At 42.2% G+C, this 19,128-nt stretch overlaps 1 protein-coding gene across 10 annotated transcripts in view; it reads right to left on the reverse strand.

The window, feature by feature from the left end:
- Positions 1-19,128, reverse strand: part of ARID1B (AT-rich interaction domain 1B) — a 457,423-nt gene that overhangs the window by 284,204 nt on the left and 154,091 nt on the right. For all 10 annotated transcript variants that reach the window (XM_040448795.1, XM_040448794.1, XM_040448793.1 and 7 more), the window contains one exon: positions 1,815-1,925. In XM_040448795.1, the coding sequence (XP_040304729.1) occupies positions 1,815-1,925 (111 nt within the window). The remainder of the gene's footprint in view (positions 1-1,814; positions 1,926-19,128) is intronic.

Here is a 19,128-nt window from a genome sequence, read left to right on the forward strand (position 1 = left end):
TTGTGTCATAAACAGCTAACTGTAAATCCTCTTACGAATTAGACACGGAAAAGATGAAGAAAGCAAGTCATTAAAAGTATTCAAATAGAACAATTCAGAAAAACTTGGAACTATTGATGAACAGATCGGTTCACTTCCCGAAATGCTGTCAGCCCCCTTTCAACACTCAGCTTAAAAAGCACCGTCCCAGAGCCCGACTCTTCCATCGGGTTTTCTGGGACTTCCGCATTTCATTCCCTCCCTAACGGTGCTGCAGAGCCAGCTGAGCGTCGACACCCCCTTTCCGTGCAGAGCCACGAAAAGCAGCAGAGCCTAGAGAACGACTCCGAAGTTCCAGTGGATACAAAGAAAGCAGCACGCCACCAACTGTTCTTCTAACTACGTAAAAAAAATCTGTATCGATTTATAGCAGCCTTTCCAACCTGCAGCACAGCACACATCACATCACCAGCCAGGGGCACCCCTACGAAGCTGGGCTTCTCTAAAAACAATAAAAAGCTGGGGGAGGGGAAAAAGTGGAAATCGTTGTCCATCTGCTTCCCGTGAGTCCACTGAAATTTCCGAAAACCGCAAGCTAATTTCCAAATACCCAGCAAACATTACGTTTGTCAGCGCTGCTCCCCTGCATGCGTACACACGCGTACACGCTCACCAAGCTCAGGCGTCCGCTAAAGAAGAAAAGCTTACAACGCAAGACGCAGAACCCATCACCTCTCCTTCTTTCGAAAACCGAGTAACTAGACAGTGAGCACCCCGGCGTCGACTAGAAGATGACCACAACCGATTTCACCCACCTCCCATCACGGATGTAAAAGCTAAAACATTACGTCAAAAACATGTTCATCGGCTTCAGAGGTACTCTACACCCTGTGGCCAGCACTTACCTTCTTCTCTAAGGCTGCACATGACTTAAAGACGGGTAGAGCATGCATGGCAAATGTCATGTAGAACGCTGATTACAAATGCTAGTCCTCGAACGCTTACAAGTAATATAATATTACTTAATGTAAAACATTGGAAATTCAAATTAAAATCCTGGCTAGCCTGAACTCCCATCTTAAATGAAACTTAACAAAAATGAAGCAATAATAATAATTCTTCAAATCAAAATATTTTAATAAAAAAGAAATATAAAAACTGATTTGCACAGATGTACTCTTTTAGTTTATAAGGAAAACCTCATTTGAATTAGGCTATCGTCCATTAAAACAAAACAAAACAAAACAAAAAAACAAGTTCTTTACAGGCATCAACACAATTCCCTATAATCTGGCCACTACCCTAATCAATATATATCTCCATCCCCATACTGAATTTGCTGGTGGAAATAAAGTCCGCCTTTTCCAAATTTAAACTAAGATGCTTTCTTTTGGGTAGAAAAGGACTGGGTGATTTCTCATCACATCTAGCCCCAGAAGCTAGGATGCTACCACCGGATGCTTTATCTCGTTCATCAGCTGTGATCATTTGCCAAGTGGGAATTTCTTCACGTTTAACTCTTGTACAGACACCTCTGTTCTGTGTCACTACAGAAAGCAACAGGCTAGGCAAAGCACAACTGTACGAGAGAAACACCTTTCTGCCACAAAACCCGTCAGCTGAGTAATAAACCTTGCAAACGGACCCAGAGATACTTCCAGATGAAAGAGACCTATCCAGAATAAAGCCCTAAAAAATTAATAAACCACAAATACATCTGACATCTAGAAAGTTCTCCCCTGAGTCTTAATATAAAGTAGAACAAGCAAAAGTAACAGGTCTTTTTAAAAATCTTTAACTCATTACATTTCTAAATCAGCACATTAATGTCTTACTGGTAAACTTGATGGTCTTTCTTGTTGTATTAAGTTCAAGTCTTCGTGGTTAGGTTTTCCAGGAGCCAAAGGAGGTTGAGACCTAGTTCCATAGCCTTCCTGAGACATGTCCTAAACAAACACAAATATAAAGCACTTCATAAATATCTCAATGAAGTTGTAACCAAAATGAAGCAAAGGCTTATCACAAACTATCAATTTACATTACATTTAAGCAGACACAGAAATATGTTCTAGCTATCATGTAACTTTATCAAAAGTAGAAGCAAATGACAAAGCAGTGAATCGTCAAGAGCAAAAAACATTATATACACATATGTATACATATACGCGCGTGTATACATATATGTATATATACACACACAACTAAATTTATCATGACCATACAAACTAAACGCCATATTTGAGTTTTGCAGGAAGGTAACAGTCAGTAAAAGATGGAGAAGGAGGTAAGCTACGACCAAACTCTCTTTAAACCAGAGCGAACCAAAAGTTCGTGTTATTGTTTAATTCTGATTTGAGCTGAGCTGCCTTTAGCGTTACCTTGAAAATGTTAACATAATTAATGAAAACTTTATTATCAACTGACTTTTAGTACGTCCTCTCGATAACCCACAAAACAACATCATTATTAAGCTCACGGTATCCTGGGGTTTCTACAAAACCAATAAACGCTCATGTACAGAATTCCATATGTTCACGTGGCATAGTTTCCAGAGAAGCACAATCAAGAATAAAACAGCAGTAGGGAAACAAAACACACCCAGAAAACCTGCTGAGGTCTGAGAAACTTATCATTAACATGGCCTTTCTGGCATCCTGTTGAACACTTTTCCAGGAGGTATTCAGCATGGTTTCAGTATTATACTGAAATACTATTATAGAAACCAAATACCACACCACACCAAACTCACTGTATACCCAATCTCGAGCTGTTTAACTATGTATGCTCAGCTACTAAACACTCTACCACCATTTGCACCCAAAGTCAAACAGCAGCACAGAATGTAAAATACTTATTACAGCATGTCTTAATTGGCGCTGAAAGCTGAAGAACCAGTTTCTGATGGGACAGGGAAAAAAGAATGGAAAATACCACTTAAAAGTAAAATTCTCTCCCTTTCCCTGTCAGTGTTCGCATTAAAGAAACATTATATACAACTTCTACTTCTCCTGTTAAGTCCTCAAAATACTACTTTAAAAATTAATGTTTATTAGTTGAAACCCTATAAAAAGCTTCTGCTGCCCCACCCCTTTCTCACACAGTATACGCTTAAAATTACATGGTTTCTTAAGCCAAGAAACTTTGGACCAATAGCTAGTACTACAAAGTATACAAACTGTACAAACCAGATTTAAGTAGCCAAGCACTGGTTTTAAACAGGCTCTGTGGTAAGAGCATGCCTACAATACAGCATTTCCCAAGCAACCCTCTGTCCTTTAAATAAATCTACACACACACACACACACACACACACACACACACACACGCGCGCGCACACACACACAATTAATCAAAATATCTAACCTCTAAAAGGAATGCATTATGCCCAGTCAGTACTATGCTTTTGTAAGAGAGTTAAATCCCAGTTGTCCAGGTTTTAATCTGGTAACAGTGAGGTGAGGCCTCAGTGAGCACATGCCATCCAGGACACCCAAAAGGGTCTCTTCAATCTGGCTGCCAGCAGAGGGGAACAATTGGGCTGTGGGGGACAAAAGCCAAGGCTGAAAGATTATTACCGCTCTCCCTGCCCACCCCCCTGCCCCCAGCACCGGCTCTTCCGGACCCCAGACCTCCACTTGTCACACAGACATCCCGCTGGGTGCCCTGCAGGCGCCTTTAGATGAACAGCAAGGATTTCAAATCAAGTGGGGCACAAGGCCTCCATTCAGGGCCTTCGTCCTGTTACAAAAAACCCCACAAAGGTGCTGGACAGCCTCACAATGGGCAAACAAATGAGCAGACCCCCCCCCCCCAGTTCCTCAAATACACGCGTGTGCGCACACACACTTTATGGGCAGTGCTCAGACACTTTTTTCTTTTTTCTTTTTTTTTAGTAAACTTCAGTTAAGAAACAGGAACAGGCTCACATGCCCTATGCTTATTAGCCTTTTAAATTTTTTTTATTTTCTCTTTGTAGCTAAATGAACTGATTTTTAAAAGAGTTGAAAGAGACCATTACAGCGGTAATGAATACACATTTCAATTTCGATACTGTCCCCTCTAAAATAAGCAGCACTAAACCAATAGACTAGGAAAGCTATCAGAAAATTTTACTATGGCCTTGCATTTCACTTTTTAAGGCTTTAAAAGTTCAAAATAATTAGATCCCACCAAAGTCTCAAACACTATTCCTAACCACAAGAGGCTTTCAATTATTAAATTCAGTTGGAAATAAAACTGAAACAAAATTTAGTGAGAATGGCTGAAACGGGAACTTGTTCTGCCTCAATTTGTGTTGAAACATAAGGATTAATTTAACTGAGGAAACATCCAGAAAAGGTACCAAGGTTTAACCTAAAACAATCATCATCTGTATATAAATCAGCCTGGGACTATAAAGTCTACATTTGGCAGCTTTAAAAAAGATAGAAAGGCTATATTCCATAACAAACCTGAGCTTTTTCCCCTTCAGAGCTATATTTATTTTCTAGTATGTACTTATTTTCACCTCAAGAAGAGTAGTAGTAATGAGTAATTTAATAGACAATATAAGAGGGCAATGTCAGTATCAGGAAATAATGTGTTCAGCATTACATTTTATAAACAAATGACAAGATACAACCTTACATTTAAAAAAACTTTTTTTAATGTTTACTTTTTTTGAGAGAGAGAGACTAGAGCACGAGCAGGGGAGGGGCAGAGAGAGAGGGAGACACAGAATCCGAAGGAGGCTCCAAGCTCTGAGCTGTCAGCACAGAACTAGATGCGGGGCTCGAACCCACAGACTATGAGATCATGACCTGGGCAGAAGTCGGACACTTAACCGACTGAGCCACCCAGGCGCCCCACATTTTTAACACATCACTGCCATCTCTGGTTATTTACAATTCTGAACCCGTGCACACTAGTGTGCACGCGAGTTTACACACATATTATTCTGCATTCATCTGCCGTGCATATGCAAGGCCATGGCCATTTAAAAGAGTTATCTCACTCTAATAATTCTGCAATGCAAAAGAACCACACGTGCGGAATGTGGTTTACCCTTTCAGAGTTCTTTATCAATATTATTTTTCTTTGTCACACCCACAAACTTTTACCCATTGATGGATTCTGGTTTTAACCCTCTTTATGTTATGAGTCGAAGGTAAAAAGGAGACTGACTCAGGAAACAACAAAGGTTTGTGAAAAGAGCTTGCGGGTAGGGGCACACACGCATCTGTTCCACAAGTGCTCACCTAGGTATTTAACAGACGTGGTAGGCGTCTGCTGAATGCCCAGGAGAGAACACTCCTTTTGCTGGGTACTTAACATCTTACAGTGTGAAGCACGAGCAGGTACAAAACACTCGTGTCCCACTTACATTGTAAGGAAGGATAAGATCACAACTATCACGTGGGTGTCCCGTAGAGGCCAAGAGCCCAAGTGCTCCTGTCTTCTTTTATGATGAAATGAATTAAGTACTAATGGCAACACAAGACTTGAAAGAAAATGTAGCATAAAATGTCAAGGACTCTTTAAAAAAATAAAAAAGGGAAAATATTCCCATGGTATGAGTTCAAAAGATACAAGGTGATAAACAATGAAAAGAATGACTGTCTCCTCCACAGGATGCCCTCCACAAGGTTATCCTTCCATAACCACTCAATGCATTACCAAGTGTAAATGTGAATTTAAATCCTTTCTCCTCTGTTTCTCCTATACACAGCATGTTTTTGGTCCCTTAACAATAGACCATACAGCTCATTCCATATCTGCACCTAAATGTCTATTCTTTGTGTCCTGCTACAGAGTACCGCATTATTTGTCAGAACTGTGACTTAGTTAAGCAGTCCCCTACTGATGGACAGTTAGGTTGCTCCCAATCTTTCCCCACCTCCTACAACACAATGATAAAATCCACGTGCGTTCATCTTCGTGTGAAGTATTTCTGTGGCATAAATCTCCACGAGGAGCATTTCTGCCAGACGGTTGGTACCTTTAAATTTTTGACAGAATCTAACAAAGTGCTCTTAACAAAGGGACTCTCGGTCTACATTCAAGGCCATCATTTTGGAACAGAATGAAGCTTCACTAAAAATGTTTATCTTAACTCTCGATATGCCTAAAGCCATTATAAAAAGCAGGAGAGCAGGGGCAGGGGGAGTGGTAGGAGGACTGGTAGACAGTAACACAAAGGAGAACAAAAACTCAAGAGCATGTAGAATAGAAACCAAAGGAAGATGGAGAAGTAGATGGGGTGAAGGGTCCTACACACACCAACAAATGGTATACAGGGTGGGGGAGGATGAGGCCAGGAGCCAGTGGAAACCGGTCTAGAAACCATGGTGACTTTTGGGTGACTTAAGAAAGATTTCTCCAATAATCGCATGAAGTCCAGGTGTGTTACCAAGAACAAAGATGGCCACTTACTACTACTGCAATAATCCAGAGTGAGATGACAGGATTTGAATGGTATCGTAACGTCCTGCAACATCTAGGTCAGAATAAGTTTCCTGTTCCTTTTTTCTCCCTGCTTTTGGAACTGCCACCATCAATTCCAACTGCTAACGGGGAAAAGAAATGGCATATAAGACACTGTCGTGGGAGGGAAGAAGGACTGGGGCTCCTCCACAGGGTGCAGGCCTGATGGCCACACAGGGTTACCAGTCACACGAAATCACGACTCGGATCAAGAAACTTAGCATGCCATTGACCTCCCTAAGTTTTAGCGTATAGGTAAAAAAAATTTAACATATCCTTTCCCAAAAGAAAGCAATATAAGTCTATAAAACACCCACTTCATACTGGGTGTTCACAATCACCCCCTCCGCCAACCCAGGAACACGCTGAAGGAAATACAAAGACAGCTGACATTTGCAGGCAGGGCTCTGTGACAGGTTCTGTGTGCTGCCCACCTTTACAATAAACCCCCGAGATAGTCCCTTCCACCATCTTGTTTTTACCATGAGGAAACAAAACCTTAAGTGACTTGCACAGCTAACATGTAAGCACTGGATAGTGTCTCCATGTGATGGACAAATCATTTCTTTCCTAAGCGTCCTCCGGAGGCCACTGGAAACCTCACACGCTATTACATACTAACTATTTAATATAATTTTAACTTTTTTTAAGGTATTCCATATATTCTCCTAAACTCCCCTTTCAAAAATTATGAACCTTACAAATTTTATATGTGGGATACTTCCAAAATACTCTATTACAATACTGTGAATAAATATTAAAATTTAAAACTTCCACAAATTTGAATCTAAGACTACTTACTCTCTCTACCATGACCATGGAATAAAGTCCACAGGTCGACAGGAAAGACAGAAAGAGACCCACGCCGCCTTCTTGCATTATGTTCGCGTAAAGCTCCTCGGCCAGTTTGGCTCTTCCGAAAACTGGCGTCGCTCGGATCTTTACCCCAGCTACTCCACGCTGATCCCTTGGGGTGACAATTCCTCTACTTCAAGTCCCACATATTTTAACTGCACTATGAATATCTCTACTTGAGGGTAAAGTCCCTTCCACACATCACGTCGGGAAAGGACTCTCCTCTTCGTCCTCCATCCTGATGGTCCTCTGTCCGGTCACCGCCCCATCTACAGGGGACTTCTCAGAGCCATCCCACACACCTTTTCATATCTTTCACTATCCACAAGCTTCAGACCCATCGACTCACTGTCAAGGCCACAGTCTTCGTCTTCCCCCACCGACTGCCAGGCCCTGTACTTGAGCCGCTTTATATTATGGCCTGTGGCCCACTACGCCACCAGAACTGACTTGGCTAAAATTCAAATGGTCGTGGCACCCTATTGCTTGGAAAAGGCCTCAGTGCCTACAGAACGAAGCCCGCGGTCTTTGGTCTGGCACAGGAGAGTTCGGCAAACACCCTCCAGCTGGCACCCAGCTTCAGCTGGGTCTTCCCCCGGCAAGCCCACACCTCACCCCCTCACCCCCTCGACTGTTCCCGAGCTCTCAGGATGCCACGTGTCTGCACGTGCAGCTCTTCAGTCCGTCCTGGTCCCGGAGGGGTGCCTTTCTTTCTGGATCTGCAAAGCATCTGGCTGTCCTCAAGAGCCTGCTAAAAATGAACTCCAGCATGCCCCCAAACAACGACCCTCTTCAGATGTACTCCTCCTGAAGAATTTACAATGCTGTATTTTAACTATTTGTTTGTGTATCTCGTGAACTGCCCTCTTACTTCCTCCTGGGTTCCCAGTGCCAAGTGCAGACAGATACTCAGGAAGGGGCTGGAGAATGAATGATTGACTGAATGGCTCTGAAAAGCTTACACTTAGAATTAGACACAGCAATACAAAAATAAATGTAGGAGGACAAATACCTAAAACCGAACATAACTTGGGCTCATGCCCAAGAATATTTATCATGGTAACAGCTACACTGCCTGGTAGAATGTGCTACAAAACACATTTTGTTGTTTGTCACTGGCAGTCTTGAATGCAGTAAAAAAAATAATAATAATAATAACAATTGAGAGAGAGGAAAAAGACTATGGTAAGCATCAGTGGTGCCATCAAAAAAGAAAGAAAAATGAAGACATTCTATACTTCCTTAATGAACAAACCAGTTATGAAATATTCTTGCCAAAAAAAAATGATAATGAGTTTGATAAAGCCTATCTAACCACCAATTTATAGGAAATAAAAAGGACCAAAGAACATGCTAAACCATAGCGAATCAATCAGCAAATCTCAAACTGTAGGAACCTCTACTAGACATATGACCTACTTTCTTCAACAAATGAGTTGCAATAGTTACAAGGAGAGAGGGGAAGAGAGGTGGAGATGGAGGAAAATCCTAGAGATGAGACTATATCAACCAACTCTAAGACTGGACCTTAGATCTTTATTCAAACTATCCTACAGCATAAATTAAACCTTTATTCCATTTGTGAGGCTACAGGAAAACTGGATAATTGGTATGAAAATTTGCATTTTTTTAAATTTTTTTTTTCAACGTTTATTTATTTTTGGGACAGAGAGAGACAGAGCATGAACGGGGGAGGGGCAGAGAGAGAGGGAGACACAGAATCGGAAACAGGCTCCAGGCTCTGAGCCATCAGCCCAGAGCCTGACGCGGGGCTCGAACTCACGGACCACGAGATCGTGACCTGGCTGAAGTCGGACGCTTAACCGACTGCGCCACCCAGGCGCCCCTGAAAATTTGCATTTTAAATGTGATAACTGTATTATGTTGATGTTTCCTTTTTAAAGGCCTTTATCTTTCAGAGATACATACTGAAATATTTACAGATTAAACAACACACTATCTGGGACTTACTTCAAAATAACACTGAGGGTGGGGGTTGGGAGGTGAGGGAAGAGAGTATAGGTACAAAGAGACTGGACGTACAACTCTTAAAACCTGAGCAATGGGTGCACAGGGCTCCTGTCTACTCCTGTTTATGTTTATATTTTCCATTTAAATGAAAATAGAGTGAATGGCATTAAAGACCATCTGTGGGGCATCCACCTTCAAGACTACAAGAACTTCTCCCAAGAAAACCCATCAAACATAGATCATTTACTCTTTCTTAACCCCCCTCCATTTTAACCTGTTTGCTGTACCACTTAATCCTAACCCTTAGCTGTCTTTTAATCCCTCCGTAATCTTAACCAAACTAACCTCGCCAGTTTCATCTTCCCTAGCTCTCCAAGGTCAAACCTGCCCAGATTGCTGACTTGGTGAGCCTTTCTCAGTTTCATCCCTTGATCAAGCTGTCCTGGTCTCAGCTCCAGCTGCACCCCTGGCCCCAAACTGACACTCTGACCCTTATTTTGGTCCAGCCTCCAACACGACTTTTCCAGCCACAAACCCCTCCAAAGATCATGAACCTTCAAGTCAGAGAAACCCAAGATCAAATTCCAACTTCTAGACTATTCGCTAGCTGTGTGACCCTGAACAAATTTTTCGGTTCAGTTTCCCACTCTAGAAACATCAATATTGGATTGAGCTAACCTGGGAAGGCTAAGGGTACAACGTGCCCTTGACACCCAGGGCTCATGTACATGAGCTGTGCAGTGCTCTGGGACTAAGGGCTGAGAGGACGTTTCACACCCGTGACAATTAGTATCTGTTTAGGATACTGGTAAGTCACGTTAATTCTCTTAAGTACTTTCCCCTGCATCGACCTTTAACCCTTGCTCCAAAAATCTTTGATAGCAGATTTAAAAATCACATGACCAAAGCTCACATGGTTTTTGACTGCTACTGATTCCATAGGCAGATTCTCAACTTCAGGTAAGTAAAGCCACATAACCTGGAATGTGCCACACACACTGATTGAGTACAGATCCGGCTAGATTCAGAATGCTGCGCGTTTTCTACCAATTCAAAGGCATAATTATTTCCGAAACTTTAAACCATTCTAGGAAAAGGACAGGCCTATACAAGCGACTTTGTATTTTCTTACTGATGTGTCTCATCATCACTGACAGCAGCATCAACACCACCGTTGTAGCCTGCTGTTGAGGAGGACGCCGCCCTGGCACAAGACCCCGTGTACCTGAGGCTGGGGCGGCCCCTGGGCTTGCTGGAAAGAAGAGCTCTGAATGGGCCGGAGAACAGAGGGAACATGGCCACTAAGAGCAGCTGCCTCCCCTACTCTACTCAAGCCGGAAGCCTGGAGGCCATGTCCTCTGGCATGTAAGACTTTGGGAGAGCTCCTGGCCTTCTCTCGGTTTTCGCCAGATCTTCTTTCTAAACTAACAGGGGACCCAGAATGCAAAGGGGAATGTGGCTAAAATGGCATTTCCTAAAATACCAAAGAGAAATAGGAAGATACTCAACAGCTAAGGACTAAAATAATTAAGATTTTTAATAGACTAATAATATATTTAAAAAAATCACAAAGCCAAAGGAGACACAGTGAACGTCCAGTTATGCTTTTTGTTACACACACACACACACACACACACGCACGGATTAAAAGAGAACTCGAGCTCTTTAACTTATTACCTAAAGAATTACCTTCCTTATCCACAAAACCAAGACATGAGGACTTACCTCCAAGAGCTGTATTAACAATTAAAGGAGAGGCTACCTTTAAGCAATTAGCACTGTGCCTGGTACATTTAAGGCTCAATAAACATTAGCCATCGTTATTTATATTCTTTAAAACCACACTGAAGAAGGAGAAGCAAAGTTTTCATGGAACCGCTGGGGCTTTACCTTGTGACAATCGCACTGATGGTGATGAGGACAACGGCAGCTAACAATTATTCGAGATTTACTATTTGCCAGACACGAAGTGCTTCATTCATCGAAAAAAAGGGTCTTTCCGTCTGACATGAACCTCATGAAAGAAGTACTATTTTAGAGAGGAAGAAACTGAGGCACAGGGCTTGAGGAACATGCCTACGGTCCATCAGTTAGCAAGCAGTATTAGTGGGTTGGGAACCAACATATTCCTTCCCCAGAGTCCTCACATTTAACTGCGCTCCCACTCTGCTCCTCCCACAAGGGCTATTTTCTGGACGCCACCCCATAGCTGCTAGTTCTCAACCTGAGGCTGGGGTTCAGGAATCTCCATTTTTAATGCACTGCCCAAATTAGCTTGCAAAGTAAGAACTGTTGACTAAAGACAATGTAGTATTTTCATTAAAGCTTGATAATTAAGAAATTGCTACATTGTGGGTTTTAGAGTATTATGCCATCACCTAGCAGTATCCTTGGTGGAAAATTTTGCTGTGTCATTAACAAGAGCTGGTTTACCATGCCTTGATGGTTGGAAAATAGGTAGAACATGAGTCTATCCAGCCCTTACCTATCCTGCTGTCAGGAATGGTCCTATTACTGTGACCACAGGAGCAGCTCAAAAAGGTCACCATCCACTTTGGAAAGAAGCAGAGTTGGCACGGGCCTCACATCCTCTTTGACCGCTGACTCTTACTGCCAAATCCCAAACCCCTTCCTCCCTGGACCAGAGGCTCCAGGCACACGAGCCAGAGACCTGGACATACGGGGCTGCAACTCACATTTAGGGCCCGAGTTCTCAAGCTGGAGGGAAAGGGATTTGAAAACTCCCCTAAGACAGATTTTGTGTGGTGTATGTATTTTTCTGGGAAGAGGATCCCTAGCTTTCACCAGATTCTCAAGGACCCTCCAAAAAGCTAAAGCCTAAAAAACTAAGAGGGATAATAATATCAAAAATGGGACTCGCCAGTACTGAGAACATAATTTCATAAAGATTTAAAACTAGAGTAGCTACAATCTTTATCTAAGTAACTGAAATAAAAGCATAATTACTAAAAATTCCCAAATACAGTTTGTGTCCAAATTGTATATGCAATAAACCTTAGGTTGCCTCTAGTCTAAAAAGTTCTCTGATCAGGACACCTTGCATTGTTAGACACAGGCTTTAATTAAAGGAGTAGCATGAGGGACGCAAACGGCATGATCACAACCTGCTGAAACAGAATTTATGAAACCCATATGCTGTATAAACAGGTAGAGTTTGTTTTCGCCAAAGAGCGAAGGAAGGTGCCAGAAAGATCCTGCCTCATGCCTGTCTTGCCAGCTCATCCCTAAAGCTGTACAGGGAATCACTTTTAAAAAGTTCTCCCTGAAATGCCTTTGGACTAAAAGCTAAAACTACCAAAGGGCAAAAAAGAAAGAAGGCTAGAAAACAAACAAAAAGTGGGGTGCCTGGGTGGCTCAGTCAGCTAAGCATCCGACTCCTGACTTCAGCTCAGGTCATGATCTCATGGTTCCTGAGCTGGAACCCTGTGTCAGGCTCTGTGCTGACCACGCAGAGCCCGCTTGGGCTTCTCTCTCTGCCCCTCCGTATCTCTCTCCCTCAAAAATAAATAAATACATATTAAAAAAAAAAAAAAAGAAAAGAAAAAGTAACAGAAAAAACATAACAAAAGACAACAAGAGCCAGCTCTAGAGGACTTTGTTGCTGTTGTTTTGCATTGTACCGGTAACACTTTGAAAACTCAAGAAGCAAAAAGGATTCTGTTGAATTTTTTTTTACCATGAGCACGTATTACTTTAATAACCTTTAAAAAGAAGTAAAATGGATCATTCATTTGGTCTATGAACTTAATTCTCTTTCCCCATTCCAGTTGTCATTTGTAGAGTCCCCTTCCTATCACCTTTACTAATCTTTTTTTTTTAATTTTTTTTTAATGTTTATTTATTTTTGAGACAGAGAGAGACAGAGCATGAATGGGGGAGGGTCAGAGAGAGAGGGAGACACAGAATCTGAAGCAGGCTCCAGGTTCTGAGCTGTCAGCACAGAGCCTGATGCGGGGCTCGAACCCACGAACCGTGAGATCATGACCTGAGCCGAAGTCGGACGCCCAACCGACTGAGCCACCCAGGTGCCCCTCACCTTTACTAATCTTCAATGAAAAGTAAACAGAATTCAGACGCTCCTTCTCTAAGAAATAACAAAATCATCTGAATTTTTCAGAGGTTCCCTGATAATTTTAAAAATATATATTCCAGGTAAGTGTTGTTAGTGACTATAGGAAAAATTTTACCTTTAAAGAGTCAACTAAATTTCTCTTTTGAAAAAAAGAGGAAAAAGAAAACAGCAGAAATTTAGGATTACCATCAATTACATTGAAATTATAGTAAAATTTATTAAAACAAAATTTATTTCTTAAGCCATTTACATTAAAGCAAACCTTGGGGCACTCAGCTGGCTCTGTTGGAAGAGCACACGACTCTTGATCTCAAGAGTTTTAAGTTCAAGCCCCATGTTGGGCGTGGAGATTACTTAAATAAATAAAATCTTAAAAAAATGAAATAAAACAAACACCTCGAATTCCCAAGGACATTCTGAGGATAATCCTCCCACTGCCTTTCTATAGAGGAAGCGAAGGTTGAGAACCACTGCTCTAAAGCAAAGATGATATTCCAAATACTTGCCAAGTGGTAAAATGGTGGGGGCCAGGGTCTTGGGAGTCCCCTGCTGTGCAGGATATTAACCACAGAGCTGGAGAATCTTGGGTCCCAGTAAAGAGAGGGAGGACCCTCTGAATGTGCTGGGCCCGGGGACTATTTCCGAACAACTCTGAACTACTGAGTTTACACAGTGGTTCTCCGAGGACAGTCCCTGGGTCAGTAGCAACAGAAGCATCATGTGGGAACTTGTCAGAAATGAAAATTATCAGGCCACACTCCAGACTGAAGAAGCAGAAACTCTGGGAGTAGGGTTCAACAACCTGTGTTTTAACAAGCCTTCCAGGGCATTCCAATGCACAATGCACTTGAAAAACACTGGGTTAACAAATGGAAAGCCCCACACCTATGGCCTTAAGGCATGAATATCAGCCTACCTGGGGAGCAAAATGTAGCTCTATTATATATCAACAGTAGTAAAGGAGATAGTGAGCCCTTAGATTAAAGTCGAATTGAGATCAAACCCAAGCCCTACCACATTCAGGGAAAACTTGCTTGCTATATGATCTCTCAGGGTTGTTAATAAAAAATGAAATAATATCCATGGGCCATGCAAAAATAAAAGACTGGAAAGCAGTGGCTGGTATTTCTGCTCTCCAATGGTGCTCAAACATTAGGATGCATCAGAATAGGCTATAAAGTTAAATGCAGATTCCTAGGTTCCCCAAAGACAACAGGTTTTTAAAAATGTTTATTCATTATTGAGCAAAAGAGAGCGCAAGTAGGGGAGGGGCAGAGAGAGAGGGAGACACAGAATCTGAAGCAGGCTCCGGGCTCTGAGCTGTCAGCACAGAGCCCGACGTGGGGCTGGAACCCACGAACTGAGATCGTGACCTGAGCTGAAGTCGGACACTTAATCAACTGACCCACCCACGACCCCAAGAACAGTTTTAAAGAGAGAACTGAGCAAATACACCAGGTGACTTTTTTTAACGTTTACTTATTTTTGAGAGCGAGCGAGCAAGAGCGTGAGAGCAGGGGAGGGGCAGAGAGAGAGTGGGGGGGACAGAGGATCGAAAGTGGGCTGTGCGCTGACAGCAACAGCCCAGTGTGGGGCTTGAATCCACAAACTGTGAGATCCTGACCTGAGCCAAGGTCAGACACTCAACCGAGTGAGCCACCCAGGTGCCCCACCAGGTGATTCTGATGCAGATAATCCCCTGTTTTTCACTGTAGAAAACCGTGGCTGTACAAAGGCGGTTGTTGCCCACCGTAGTAAATTGTAAAAGTAACCCTATCATTTCAAACATCTGCAGATAACTCATCTTCTGGAACACAATATACAGAGAGCCTATTACTCTAAAATTTGTTAAATCAAAGAAATTAATGAAGGAAGAACTTTAATGCCACATATAAGTTATGTTGTAGTTTATTCTCTGTACTTTAACAAATTGAAATGAGCACTGATAGACAAAAAGGCAGCTGAGAGTAGCAAAAAAAAAAAAAGAAGAAAAGAAAAGAAAAAGAAAGAATAGAAGAGAAAAGACCCAAGAAAGAAAAATTCCCCAGTCTCCCTCATGTCAGAATTAAATTCAAGGAAAGATGACTGTATAAAAAATAGAATGAGCCTTGACAACACTTTAGTTGCACATCCTTTTCTATCCTCAACCTCATCCCTGACTCCCGACAGAGGAGGGGTATCGGACAGGAGGGGAAACGGCCTCACGCAGGTGCATGTGAGAGGTCTACACAATGTCCCAGTCTATGAAGGGACAGGCTTCCTCCTCCACCAGCTGAGAACACGTGACTGGGGCAGAGAACCAGAGACCACGTCCCCAGTGCAGTCAAGGGCCAGGACATCTAGTTCAATCCCGTAACTCCATGTCTATTAGAGGAACTGATGGAGATAAGGACAGAAGGAAAAGAAAGGAAGGGGAGGAAAGGAACTTGGAAAGCTCATGAGTTAGAAACACAGGAAAGGGCATGGAATTACCTGATATTTAGACTAAATCCTGCTCTTAATGTGTTTGAAGTTTTTCTTCAGCTTTTAATACAATGTCTCTTAAGCGACGTAGTATTTTCCTCTTCTCTCAGTACTGCAGACGGTCACGGCCATCTGATTCGATCTTCTGCACATTTCTAAACATGCCCCATGCTCTGGTAAGGAGACGCCCGACAGCATATGAATGAGCCTGAAACCAGGACCAGGCTACCCCCACACTCCAAGCCAACTGCTTTCTGGGTTGTTCTTCTCAGGAGGAACCTTCCATCACCTTTCTAAGGTAAGGTGAGTATTAAAAATATTGTTATTATTGGGGCACCTGGGTGGCTCAAGCTCAGGTCACGATCTTGCGGTTCAGGAGATGGAGCCTCGCTTTGGGCTCCACGCCAACAGCAAGGGATTCTCTCTCTGCCGCTCTCTTTCTCTCTCAAAATAAACAAACATCTTTCTAAAAAATACTGTTACTACTATATAATCCCTAATGTCCCAGTTTTATTTTCCTTTGATTCTGGTAATTGAAAGAAAAAAATATTTAAAAAATATTTTTAGGGGCACCTGGGTGGCTGTTGGTTAAGCATCCGACTTCAGCTCAGGTCATGATCTCACGGTTCATGAGTTCAAGCCCCGCATCAAGCTCTGTGCTGACAGCCCGGAGCCTGGAGCTTGCTTCTGATTCTGTCTCCCTCTCTCTCTGCCCCTCCCCCACTCATGCTCTGTCTCTGTCTCAGAAATAAATAAACATAAAAAATAAAAAAAATTAAAAAAAAAAGAAATCAGTCTAGGACTGGGCCTTGCTCAGACCTCAAAGCAACTTAAAAGTTTTCTCCTTAGGTGCTCAGGAGCTCTTTAAACTTAAAAGGAAATCCCCCCTAGCAATGGTTCAAAGCCTAAGACAACTGCAGAGAGGGTAAGCAAGACCAAAGGAGGAGGTTCAAAATTCAAACATAACCCAAGGCTGCACTAGTATTCTCCTTTAAAACAGAGTAATTTGTATCAACCTACACTCCAATAGTTTTTAGTATCAAGTTAATTAATAGACTCCTGTGTTAATATCTATCTAAATGCTAGGCAATTAATGGCGACAAACTATAGATGTCCTTCTCTTTGCTTTTTCATAACAAAATCCCACAAATGAGGTGAGCACTAGAGCGACTTGACACAGGGCTCGTACGAGAAATTTCCCCCCAAAAGCTGAAAAAGGAGCAGCTTATAAATTAACATTGTGTCACAGAAGTAGGAAGAAACATAGGTTAAATAATTAAATAACAATAATAATAAAGAGATATTTGTGCCACAATGGATCACTGCCACTATTCGTAATGAAACCTCGGAACTCCTTTTAAAAAGTGACTTGAGTGGCAAGTTATTAATTCTAAAGTATTTTACACTCATGCTTAAATGCTATCTTCTTTTCAAAATGATGCCCATTTGCCAAATACTTTCAAGTTTACCGTAACTCCTTTTGAAAACTGCTGACCGTGAAGAGGTCTAAATAAAGTGGTATTTTAGAAAATACAATTGAAATGCTAGTACCAAAGTAGACTTAGAGTTCCACGTGGTTCGATATTTGGTAATCCAGTGTTAAAAGTTAACTGCTCAGTTTGTACTATTTTCTGTTTAAAGAAATTATTGAATAACCTTTTTATTTCATTAAAAAAATTTTTTTAACATTTATTTATTATTGAGAGACAGAGAGACAAAGAGCATGAACAGGGGAGGGGTAGAGAGAGGGGGAGACACAGAATCGGAAGCAGGCTCCAGGCTCTGAGCTGTCAGCATGGAACCCTACGCGGGGCTCAAACTCACAAATTGCGAGATCATGACCTGAGCCAAAGTCGGTCGCTTAACGGACTGAGCCACCCAGGCGCCCCCCCCCTCCACCTTTTATTTCATTTTTAATCAGTGAGGAAAAGTGGCCTAAGTCACCAGTTCCAGGCACAATTAACACGTTCCTTCTAAACGACCTTGACTATTTTAACCAGACTTCCAGGCTAATTCGGTTCCATTCATGGTTGGATGTTACCTCTCTCCTCACTAACAAAGAGTTGGTCCTGCCCCAAGATCATTTCTTCTCTCACCAGCAAACTCTTACTCATCCTTCAAAACTTCCTCTGAGACACCTTTACCAACATCCAGTCACAGCTTGAAAACGCACGTCTCCCACCGTACTGCCATTTTCTGGCCATGCCTACCCTTCCTTCAACCAGCAGCTCCCGCACATGAGATACGTGATTAATCGCTGAATTCCCAACATATAAAACATTCTCAGCCACAAAGGCCTTCGGTAAATGGTTTATGTTCTACTTTTTGTCTTCTTCAATTTTCCCAATAAACCAGAGGAAGAAAAGGGAAAAAAATTAAAAAGATAAAGCTGTACCTTGTATGCATTCCTAATACTCAGTATTTTTCAAGAGTCAGACAGCTCTATCAGCTAGAAGAAAAACTATACCTAAAAAGGCAAAGTGCGAAATTCTCTCACTGCTTTATACTTGGGTTTTCAAAAAGATTCATCCTGATATATTCTCTTTAAATAAACTGGAACTTATCTGAATGGAGTTACTTCCTACAAATCTTCTCTAAGGAAAGAAAAGATTGTTCTGGCTATGAAAACAACATTGTAGTTCAGAGCCACGAAAATAGAGAAAAGGTTCTGGCTGCCAAACGTCACAGTCCTAGGGATGGAGCTGAATCAACAGAAGACCACTGTCAAAGGAAAGGGGGTGGACAGTCAGGCTGGTTTCTGCACCACGCGGCTCCCTGCAGGTTACCGGATTCTTGGAACACTGCCTCTGACACCTAACAGGTGCATCCAGTAGGAGCCACTGGGTGAAAGGCCCCCGAGAAGCCGGTGCCACAAGAGAAAGCAGGACCGCTTTCTTCTCTAGCATCACTCGACACTGGAGTTGAGACGAAGAGGAATTCGAGATAAAAAGGAAAAGATTATGAGTCTACAGGTACAAGGAGGAGAGAGAAAGGTGATGAGAGAGTTTGCCAGGAGGGGACAGCGAACCAGGAAATAAACCGGGACATAATACTTCATGACCCGTAATTGATGAAATGGAAGGCAAGTGGAAACTTTAAAACAAAACAAAACAAAAAGTAAGAACTTTTGGCATTAAAGGAGGTTCTCCCTCCTATACAACAATATCAAATCTTAGCTAAAGCAGTTTGAGGAAGTAAGCAAGGATGCAAAAACACTTTAAAATGGAAGCAACAGGGGCGCCTGGGTGGCGCAGTCGGTTAAGCGTCCGACTTCAGCCAGGTCACGATCTCGCGGTCCCTGAGTT

Source organism: Herpailurus yagouaroundi, unplaced genomic scaffold, assembly GCF_014898765.1.
Source record: "Herpailurus yagouaroundi ecotype Mexico unplaced genomic scaffold, PumYag 198, whole genome shotgun sequence".
NCBI lineage: Eukaryota > Metazoa > Chordata > Mammalia > Carnivora > Felidae > Herpailurus > Herpailurus yagouaroundi.